Source organism: Hyaena hyaena, unplaced genomic scaffold (assembly GCF_003009895.1).
Source record: "Hyaena hyaena isolate Hyena2069 unplaced genomic scaffold, ASM300989v1 scaffold_112, whole genome shotgun sequence".
Lineage (NCBI taxonomy): Eukaryota > Metazoa > Chordata > Mammalia > Carnivora > Hyaenidae > Hyaena > Hyaena hyaena.
The window spans coordinates 3338247-3349845 of NW_024080744.1; the positions used below are offsets into that span (position 1 = coordinate 3338247).

The 11599-nt window shown below is 33.4% G+C and overlaps 1 protein-coding gene across 1 annotated transcript in view; it reads left to right on the top strand.

Annotated features, from left to right (window-relative positions):
• The window catches only part of ECT2 (epithelial cell transforming 2), a 61755-nt gene that overhangs the window by 20905 nt on the left and 29251 nt on the right, over positions 1-11599 (top strand). Inside the window, 4 exon segments of the mRNA XM_039236521.1 lie at positions 760-896; positions 4587-4706; positions 9048-9116; positions 10931-11041. Coding sequence (XP_039092452.1) covers positions 760-896; positions 4587-4706; positions 9048-9116; positions 10931-11041 — 437 coding nt within the window.

The following is an 11599-nucleotide window of genomic DNA, read 5'->3' on the forward strand; positions in this document are numbered from 1 at the left end:
AATTTTAAAATTTGATTTGAGCTTTTTATTTTGAAATATTTTCAGATTGCAAAAAGCTATAAAAATAGTACAAATATTCCAGTACTCTACTCAGATTTCCCAAATGGAAATACTCTGCCATGTTTGTGTTAGCATTTATTTATTCATTCATTCTCTCTCTTTTTCTATATACACACATATTTTTTTATGTCTGCACTATTTGAGATTAAGTTGCAGATATTTCATGCTTTATTTCTAAATACTTAAATGTGTATTTCCCAAAATAGAGGGACATTTCTTGTACCACTGTAATACAGGTATTGTAATTAGGAAATTGACATTAATACCATGACCTACTCTTAATTTTTATTAGTTGTTCCACTTATATCCTTTTTAGGAAAAGAAAAAGTTTTTTGTTTTTTTTTTCCTCCTGGTCTAAGACTCAATCCAGGGTCATAGAGAAAGTTGTTATCTCTCTCTAGTCTCTTCTAATCTGGAATAGTTCCTCAGCTTTCTTTGTTTTCGATCAATGACTTTAACATTTTTGAAGAGTACAGGCCAGCTATTTAGTATAATGTCTGTCATTTTGGAGTCACTGATACTTTGGACCATTATTTTTTTCTGGCTTTATCCAATAAAGAAATTAAACTTTAGTGAAAATCTAAATGGGTACATTTGTAAGAGTGGATATCTTGCCCCCTTTTTTTTGTTGTTAAATCTGCACAATATCTAGTACTCTATCTGACTTTCATTAAATATTTCCTCTTTTTCACCTTTTAGAAACACCAAAGTCTTGTACTAAGTCTTCTAAAAATTCCACTCCAGTTCCTTCAAAGCAGTCAGCCAGGTGGCAAGTTGCAAAAGAGCTTTATCAAACTGAAAGTAATTATGTAAATATATTGGCCACAATCATTCAGGTAAGAGTTTGGTGCAAAATGATCCCCATTCCTGTGTTTCTAACTAAAAAATCTGAGAGATGTTATTTCTTACAAGCAAATTATGTAAGCATAGAATTTGAACATAGATACTAAAAATGAAAATGTATGACAAAAGTCTGCTATTAGGGAAATACCGTAAGTGTAATAGTAGCTTTTATTCATATAGAAATAGCACCACTTTTTATAGTGACTTCAAAAGAGAAGAATCCTCAATAGATGATCTTGGAGAGGACTAACTTTTATTCAGTGCAGAACTTTTCATGTTCCCTGTCAGGATACTGCATTTATATTCATATGCGGATATGGTAGATAACTTTTTCTGAAAGTGTGCATTCTAGGAGTCATTGCTTTATTTAGTATTGTATGTATGTGAAAATCAATAGCAATGAAGCATAACAGTATGGATGTAATTTTTTTCAGTAATCCTTTCATGAGTCAAGTTTCTTTAAAAAATTTTTTTTCAATGTTTAGTTATTTTTGAGAGACAGAGCACAAGTAGGGGAGGGGCAGAATCCGAAGCAGGCTTCAGGCTCTAGGCTCTAAGCTGTCAGCACAGAGCCTGACATGGGGCTCGAACTCCTGAGCTGTGAGATCATGACCAGAGCTGAAGTCAGATGCTTAACGGACTGAGACACCCAGCCACCCCTCATTTGTCAAGTTTCTTAAAGTATGCAGTGGTTAGTCATAAATATTAATTCCTTGCTAATCATTAAAATGTACTATGAAGTTATTGCTGAAGAAAAACAATTCTAATGGATCCTTCTAGGATGAGATTGAAGATGATATTAAAGAATAAACTGAAATTCAAGGTTCTGAAATACAATAATAGGACGTTATATTGGCATCTGCAGAAAGAGGGAATATATTTGTTGTAGGTAATGAAGGAGATTGTCAGGAAAATAAAGTTGATACCATCAAGCTTGTCTTTGAATAAAAAAATAATAGGGAGCTTCTGATTGGGGTTAATTTTTAACTGACCTCTATTTGGATTTTTAATATAACTCATTAAGGTTCAATATGATAGTCTTTAGTTGCTTGTACCATGATAAAATGCATGGATAAGAAATGGAAAGACTTCTTTTCCTGCTATTCATGGAGAGGTTATTCTTCACAGTTAATTTGTTTAGCAGCAGTCAAGGGTTTATGAGGCCCTCTGCTGTATTAAACTTTACTTGTTTTAAGTCAGCTTTGCTCTTCTTCCTCAAGGGAAATCATCCTGGATAAGTTTCTTGTTGAAGTTTTTATAGTCAGCCAAAATGTAGTCGAGTAGCAGAAAATCCCCTTGGCATATACTGTTCATGTACTTTAGTAGCATTTATTATCCAGAAATGTAAATCCTTTAAGGCCATGGTAAATGCACTGGAGTTTCAGAATTGTAATTTGCATATCAATTAAATTAGCTAAAATGCCGTAAAAAAAGCCCTTTGAATTGTTAGACTTAGATCATTTCATACCACTGTGCTTACTATAAACTCACCTAAGATTTTATTTAAAAGATTGTGATCTAAAGTCATAATAATGTTCTCTTCAGTCTTTATTTTAGGACTGATGTTTTTCTTCCTGTTTTTGAAATTGGATATGGAATAATTAAATTTAGCCCCCAAATTAAATGGATCTCCAGAAGCTTCTTTATGTATTTCATATAATACTTGGGTGTCTATTAATTATAAATTAGTGTCCCAAGTGTCAAAGAGGATTCCTATTTTAAAGAAGCTTAGACTGGAAGAGGAGATAAAACATACATACCTAATTATAATACCAAGTAAAATGATATGAACATCATGAGGGAGGTTAGTTAAGGCATTTGGAGATTTGTGAGGTAAGAGTTTTACCTTTTCAAGCTTAGGGAAGGTGTTGGGTTGGAAGTTTCGGTGGGTTGAAGTTGGAAAAAGTATCAGAAAGAAGATAAAAACTGAAGTGAATTTTGAAGTAGGAGTATGATTAGTACATGTAAAGAATATGGGTAGGAAGTGTATTTGAAATTACACAAATAATATTGACAATTGAAGATGTATATCATTCAAGGTATAATGACTAGTCTAGGGTTTAGGTTTAAGGAAACTAAGCTGTAAGGGGGTAGCATATGGATATAGTGAGAGTTGAGGTCAGGCTGTCTATGCCACACAGAGAAGGCTTTTGTGTAGTGTTATGCCATATCTAATATAGAGAAGAATTTTTGATGGGAAGGGGAAGATGGTATCTGACTAGCATTTTTTGGAAGATACTTGGTTCACTTTGAAGGAGGTCCTGAAGAGGGGAAATTGTGGAGACAGGACTGATTTGGAGGTTATTTCAGCAGTTTCAGTTAGAGATTTTGAAGACTTGAACTTCTTTCAGTGAAAATGAAAATAGGATAAATTCGAGAAATGTTGGAAAGGTAGAATCAGAAGTGTTTGGCTGTCTAGTGTTTTATGGAGGCTTTAAAACAAGTACATGAGAACCGTTTTTGGATAGTTTAACATGTCTTAAGACTGCTGGTAGGTTTTAAAGTAAAAAGTAAAATTTTAAAAAGTCAAATGACTAGTTAAAGTAAAAATAGTAATGTATTGTTGGGTCCTTAATATATGTGGAAGTAAAATGAGTGATAACAGCACAAAGGCCATAATAAGCCAAAGTAAAAATAAATAAATAGATGGATAGATAGATAAGTAAGTAAATAAATACAAGAAATAGAATAAATAAAAGATAAATAGTAAAGAACTACATGAAAATTATGGGGGCATCTGGCTGACTTAGTTGCTAGAGCATGTGACCTCTGATCTCAGGGTTGTGAGTTTGACCCCCATGTTGGAAGTAGATTGCTTAAAAATGAAATCTTTATTAAAAAACCATAACACTTCACATGAAGATTTTGAATTGTTACTATTTTTAAGAATTACATTTCTGTGAATTTATTCACCCCAAATACTTATATATATAAATATAAATTAAATAAATACATTTTTCCAGGCCTTCCATTTCTGCAATTATGGTGAACCCTACCTGCTAAAAACAATTAAAAATACTGAAATCAGAAAAAAAGTCAAAAAGAAAACCTCTATTATACTAAATACGTCAGTAAACTAATAATAAACTGAGGTATATTCAGAGGCCAAAATCTAAGTACAGTTGTGTGCTAAAAACAACTTTTACCCCAGCGACCCCAAGGCCTCAGTGGACACAGAAAACCACCACAAAAACTATTTTCCACCCTACTGTCAAACTTCCAGTAAAGTTAAAAATGCGTATAACCTATGACCCAGAAATGCTAAATGTCTAAACATTTAGTAGTTATATTAAGTGTATGTCTGGAAATCATTGATTGCTTTGCTTTCTTACTTAGTAATTTGAATAAAAAGTACAAATTACTCTTGTATTATACTAACCATTTTATATTATGAGATTCTAACATAACATTTTATGATAAGAATATATATATACACAGATGTAAAAATAAATAGGATAAAATAGGAAATGAAAAAAGGTCTCATTTTGGAAGAAATATTTTTCTAAAATTTTTTTCTTTTCCATCAACATCTCCTCTGTTATCACTGTCTATATTATTTTTTTAATTTTTTAAATGTTTATTTTTGAGAGTGCGTGTGCGAGAGAGGGGGAGGGACAGAGAGAGAGGGAGACACAGAATCTGAAGTATCTATCTAAACTAGTCTTTTTTTTTTAACCGTTTAGTTATTTCAGGTACCATTGGAAGAGGAAGGACAACGGGGTGGGCCTATCCTTGCACCAGAAGAGATTAAGACTATTTTTGGTAGTATCCCTGATATCTTTGACGTGCACACTAAGATAAAGGTAAATTTGTATATGTTAGGTTGGTAGTAACTCTTTTCAGATTGTGTTTACATAATATAATTTTTTTTTCAGTTACTATTGATTGGGTAAATAAGATTTATACCTAAAACTTATTCTCTCATTTATTCCTTTGAATCATTTATGCCCCTTTGCTCCAGTGCCCTATTAATATTTGTTGTTTGCCTGTTTTTTGATTTTGATTAATCCTGAAATAAGGAATTAAACCTTATGAAGTCTTTTCTATAGAGAAGTGATTGCTACTGGTATTTTTATTTTCCTACTGTCCCTCTCAGGTTGTACGTTTTGCTTTGAGTTTGAAAAACTGAAGCTGAAAGAGACCTAGAAACCATTTTGTTCATTTCTCTGTTAATAGATAAGCAAACAAAAAAAACCCACATAAGACTGTTCTATCCTCTTCTTAATGGTTTTTCCTTTGATGAAGGGTCCATGATTTACTATCAGTCTGTCATAGTAAAGTAATTTTGGAACAGGTTTAGCCGATCTCTTAAGTGTTTAAGCTTTATTTCCTCTTACTTTTCCTGTGTAGTATTGAGCAAAATTGAGCAGTTTTCTCCTCCCATATTAAACAACCCATATTAATGGTTATTTCATATTCCAATAAAAAGATCAGTCTGAATTATAGAATGTTTCAAATAAGTACATTATATTACTTTTGATTTTACTGTACATTATAAACAAAAGTATAAAAGGTCTTTGTTAGTAAAAATTTAATTTATTAAATTCTTACATTTGTACTTTATCAAAATCCATGATCACATTTCACTTATTTCTAAATCTAAAGGGAACTCTGAAAGAATCTTTATTTTCTTAATAAGCTATAGAGTTTCAGCCTCGTTTAACCTTATTCTAGTTAAGTTTCTGAATATTCAAAAAGAATTTTTGTTATATTTTTTCTTTCATAAGAAACACAGAAGGGTAGAATGGGAAGGCTAGTAGGTTTTCATCTTGGTGTCCTAACTAATTTGTGGATCAATTTGAATTTGTGTCACTCATTTAGCTGGTCTAGGTGTGTAAGTGCTCTTCTAATATAAAATGTTATCCTTGTTATGTGTATAGGATCATAATCTCAGTAGAGAAAATCATGTTTTCTGATTCACGGGAGCTTTGAAAATGATTGCTACCCTTTAGTTTTCTCATAAAGTTGGATTGTCAATATTTCAACTATTTGTTGCTTAGCTGATTTCAAGTTTGACACACATTTAAAAATTTCAAAGCCTGTGTCCTTTTCTACCACAAAACCAATCCAGGTTGTCAAACATTTGTAAGACCAGGAGTAAGGGAAAGAGGAGTAGAAAATACTCACAATCCTATCACCCATAATTTTAAATTTTGTTGTATTTTCTTATCTTTTTTATACATAGCGGGTTTTTTTCCCTTCTTTTAACTGTAGCCATCGAGTTACTGGCACATCTAGTGAACAGTACCACGAAGTTGGTATTATTGTCTACATTTTACAGATATGAAACTGCTACACACAGAAATTAAATAATTTTTCCAAAGTCAGTCACCTGGTAAATCCTGGATCTGGGATTTGAATACTTGTCTGACTTCAGAGTCTTTAAAGCCTTAAAGCCTAATGCTATCTTGCCTTTTTTTTTTTTTTTTTTTTTTAGAAATTGAGATATAATTGTCATATCATTGTATTAGTTTTAGAATACAAATAATACTTTGATAACTTTGATATGTGTATATATTATGAAGAGATCACCACAATAAATTTAGTTAACATTTATCACCACATAGTTACAAATACTTTTTTCTATTCAAGTTTATTTATTTGTTTTTTGAGAGAGATGGACAGTGCGAACAGGGAAGGGGGAGAGGGTCCTAAGCAGGCTTACTCTTCATCGTCAGCCCATGTGGAGCTTGAACCCACAAAATTGTTAGATCATGACCTGAGCCAAAACCCATAGCTAGATGCTTAACTGACTCAGCTACTCAGAAGCCCCACACATTCTTTTTTCTTTGTGATGAGAACTTTTGAGATCTAATTTCTTAGCAATTTTCAAATATGCAATACAGTATTGTTAACTACAGTCACCATGCTATACATTACATTCCCCGGACTCTGAGGGATGGCTCACAAACTGTGAGATCATACCTTAACCGACTGAGCCACCAAGTGCCTCGATTATATTGCTTTCTGATAGTAATGTTCTTATGTAAATATATACAGCCATCTTACAGTATTATAGTTTTAATGCTTTTTTTTTTTTTAAAGTAGGCACTACACCCAGTGGGGGAGTTTGATCTCAGAACCATGAGATCAAGAGTCACACGCTCTACTGACTGAGCCAGCCAGGCGTCCCCAGTTTTTAACACTTTAAAAGAGGACTACTAGATTATATTGGCAGAGCTTTAAGTTTTTCTCTTTTGTATCATAGTTTTCCAAATATCCTGTGTACTTGATATTAAATACATAGGTAAATAAAGTTAATAACTGCTTACTCAGTATTACAATCTGTTAAGGATCTTTTTTGGTTAAAATTTGACTTAGTTTTTTAAAATTTCTTTTAGAGAGGGTACAAGCTGGGGAGAGGGGTAGAGGGTGGCGGAGAGAGAGGGAGAGTTCCAAGCAAGTTCCATGCTTAGTGTGGAGTCTGACCTGGGGCTTGATCCCACAATCCTGGGATCATGACCTGAACTGAAATCAAGAGTCGGGATACTACCAACTGAGCCACCCAGATGCCCCTAAAGATTTTATTTTTAAGTAGTCTCTATACCCAGCATAGGGCTCAAACTTAAACCCCGAGATGAAGTCGCTTATTCCCCTGACTAAGCCAGCCAGGTTCCCATAAGGATTCTTCTAAGGGCTAATCAAGTATTAACTAATTTAATCCTTTGAGGTAGGAATTATTACTATCTTCATTTTTCAGAATAGGAAATTGAGGCACTCAGCGGTTAAATAATATGCCCAAGGGCACAGAACAAACTCTAGAGCCAGTTTTTTGTTTTTTTTTTAATTAGTTAATATGTAATGCAATATTGGTTTCAGGAATAGAACTGTGATTCATCGCTTGCATACAACACTCAGTGCTCATCACAAATGTGCTCCTTAGTACCCATCATCCATCTTGCCCCTCCCCATCACTTCCCTATGCCAACCCTAGTTTGTTCCATGTCCGAAAGTTAGAGCCAGTATTTAAAATAGCAAGTCAGTGTCAGAATCTACTATATTATATCGCCCTAAGGTTTGTCTGATTTATGAATTTTTCTTTTCTTTTGTTTTAAAGAACAACCTTTATGGAAAATAACTAATTTCCAAAGCAAAAATAGTAAGAAGAGTGACACTGTTTTACATTTTTTCTGTGTTGCTTAAGAGAAGACTGTTTCTCATATCCATTTCTGAATTCAGTCTGTTGTATCTCATATCCTGTAGCCTCTAGAAAAGTCTCTTGTATACTTGTGAGAGAAATAAGAGTGGAAAACACATATGGAGCTTTAGTGTTGTAATGAAAATAGTTTGAATCTCATGAATTCCATTGCAAAGGTTTCCTGGGGGGCCTGTAGATGACACTTGGAGAACTTTTGGTTATAAGAATTTACTGATTAGTTTCTACTTTAAAGTCACTTTTAGAATTTCAATTAGGGAATGTCATTTCTTGGCATCTCATTTTATCATCTGATTTGTGTTTTATTATCTTACAATGCTTTTAAATGTCTTCAAAAATTTTTACAAATATTTAATATTTTAGGATGATGATAGAGGAGTTTTATGGGTCAGGAATTAGCAAACTATGGTTGATGGACCAAATCTAGTCAGATTAGGATTTTGGTAAAGTTTTGCTTGTTTTGCTAAAGAAAATTTTATTAAAACATAGCCATATTCAATTCTTTATGAATTATCTATGATTGCTTACACACCACAAGGACAGAGTTGAGTACTTGCAACAGAAAACATATGGCCTGCAAGGCTTGAAATACTTACCTTCTTGCCCTTTAAGTAAAATTTGCTGACCTGTTAGAGATTACAGTTTCAAATGGGTGCTTTAGCAGCAAGATTGAAAGTAGTTTTCTAGAATTAATAATGGCAATCAGTTTTATAGTTAATAAGAAAAGATGAATTTTTCAATTTGGAAAGTTAGGCTTAGTCTTATTGACTTGACACTGTTTATATTTTCTTAATTATTTTTCAAAGGGTATTTTCCTTATAGTCAAAGAGTTAATTCCTTTTTTAGGAGAAAGAATGTGTTACTGTTTTGCACATCGAATTAAGTTACTTTGTAAGGTACTTCTTTCAAATGAATATTTCAAAAATATAGGAAAATGTTTCAGGGACTGTCAAATTCAAGCTTAAATGTTTCATTTGTGCTCTTTCAGGATGATCTGGAAGACCTTATTGTTAATTGGGATGAGAGCAAAAGCATTGGTGACATCTTTCTTAAATATGTGAGTATTTCATTTTTAGGTTTTCAGGTTAAAGCATCATCTCATTAAGTACCCTCAGGGAGTGACAGTTACTTGTTTAAATGTGTGAGCTTTCAAAACTCTGACATAGTTGTGTTTATAAAATATATTCTTGTTTCTGAAATATATTTGCTGTATATAGTTTAACACTTTTCTTGATACCCCAAGGTCATCGTTGGGAACACCAATTGTCATCCTGTGCTATAAAATTTTACTGTATGTCAAGTTATTTGTCCTTCATAAATGGTCACAGACTAATGATCTTGTGAAATTTTCTGTAACTGAGTTTTTAATTTTCTCTTTTTAGTTGATATCATTTTTTAATCTCATTGTATCTGCCCTGCATAAAAGCTTCTAATGAACTGATTTCCTTTGCTAGGGTAAAACCACATAGCTTAAGTTTATCAAATAAAGTAAGTTCATTTTGAATGAGGTGCTATGAATAGGATTTCTAAGTGTCTTTCAGTCTCTGTGAATACAATTTATAGGTTTCAGTGCCTTAGGTTCTGGCACATACACTTTTCTTTTCAGAGGCCTCCTCCTAACTTCCATTCTTACCATTTAGTCTTACATTTTTTTTCTGATTGGTTGAGAATTCCAAATATGCAAATTATTGTTACTTTTTTTTTTCTTTTGGTCACATACTTTTCATTTTGATACCTGTTAGTCTCTTCAGTTAGCTGAGACATTTTCCTTTTATTGTTGCATTTTTGGGCAATATAATTGATGTTTTATTTTTAATGTTTATTTTGAGAGAGTGAGCATGCTTGCCAGTGGAGAGGAGCAGACAGAGAGAGAGAGAGAGAGGGAAATAGAGTCCCAAGCAGGCACTCAGCACAGAGCCTGACAAGGGGCTCCATCTCACAACCATGAGAGCATCACTTGAGCTGAAATCAAGAGTTGGACATTTAACCAGCTGAGCCACCCAGGTGCCCTTATAATTAATCTTTTAAGTAGTTGTTTGGGGGCACCTAGGTGATTCAGTTGGTTAAGCATCCAGTTCTTGGTTTTGGCTTTAGGGCATGATCTCACGGTTCATGAATTCGAGCTCCACATTGGATTCCATGCTGGCAGAACCTGATTGGGATTCTCTCTCTCTCTCTGCCCCTCCCCAATTCATGTGCCCTTGCTTGCTCTTTCTCTCTCAAAAATAAATAAACGTTAATTTTTATTTATTTTTAGAAAATTTTTAAATATTTATTTTTGAAAGAGAGAGAGAGACAGAGTGCAAGCAGGGGAGAGGCAGAGAGAGAGGGAGACACAGAATCTGAATCAGGCTCTGAGCTGTCAGCACAGAACCTCATGACCTGGGGCTCAAATTCACGGATTGCAAGATCATGACCTGAGCCAAAGTCAGATGCTTAATTGACTGAGGAGCCACTAAGGAGCCCCTAAATAAATAAACTTTAAATGATGGTTTGGATTAATCAGTAAATAATAGTATGTCATAATAAGGGGTACTTATTACTTACTATATTCCGAAATTACAGAAATTTGAAAACTTTGTCATGTTTATGTCAATACAATAAGTATCGTATACTTCTGTTTCTTCCTGAGTTTTTGCTTGCTTTTTTAAGTTTTAGGCTTTGTGTATCAGTTGATGCATTTTGTTTAGCAATTGGCTCATTAATGAGAAATGTGTAAAATTTTGTGTTTAACTTGAGAGGAAGCTTATTACAAATTTTTCTTTTGTGTTCAGTATGTCAGATTTTGGCTATTGATTATTTGGCTTTAAATTTCATTATCTAATGGTAACATTCATAACAAATTAATACTTTTTTTCTTCTTCTCCCTAGTCAAAAGATTTGGTAAAAACATACCCTCCTTTTGTAAACTTCTTTGAAATGAGCAAGGAAACAATTATTAAATGTGAAAAACAGAAGCCAAGATTTCATGCTTTTCTCAAGGTAATGTGCATTTCTTTCAAATAAAAATTTGAGAATAATTTCTAAAGGAGTTCATTTAAATTATACTTTTAGTAAAAATACATCCATGTAAGAACACCTAACGTTAGCCATACCTGAGAGTGGCAGTGATGTTAAAGCTTCAGAAGATTTATTTATTTACTTATTTATTTAATGTTTGTTTATTTTTGAGAGAGAGCATGCATGCAAGTGAGGGAGGGGCAGAGAGAGGAGGAGACACAGATCTGAATCAGGCTTCAGGCATTGAGCTGTCAGCACAGAGGGCTGTCAGCCCAGCACACAGGGCTCGAAGTCCCAGACCATGAGATTATGACCTGAGCTAAAGTGGAACGCTTCACCTACTGAGTCCCCCAGGCACCACAAAGCTTCAGAAGATTTAGATAGCAGAGGCCATGAGGGAACTGAGTGAATGAGAATGCTCTCTGTAGTTATTCATATTTTTTAAAGTTATGCATGTTTTAGTTCTCAAACACCTAAAAATTTTTCAGTTTTATTTGGTTTTGCCTTTAAGGATTGTTTTTTTTTTTTTTTTTTTTTTTT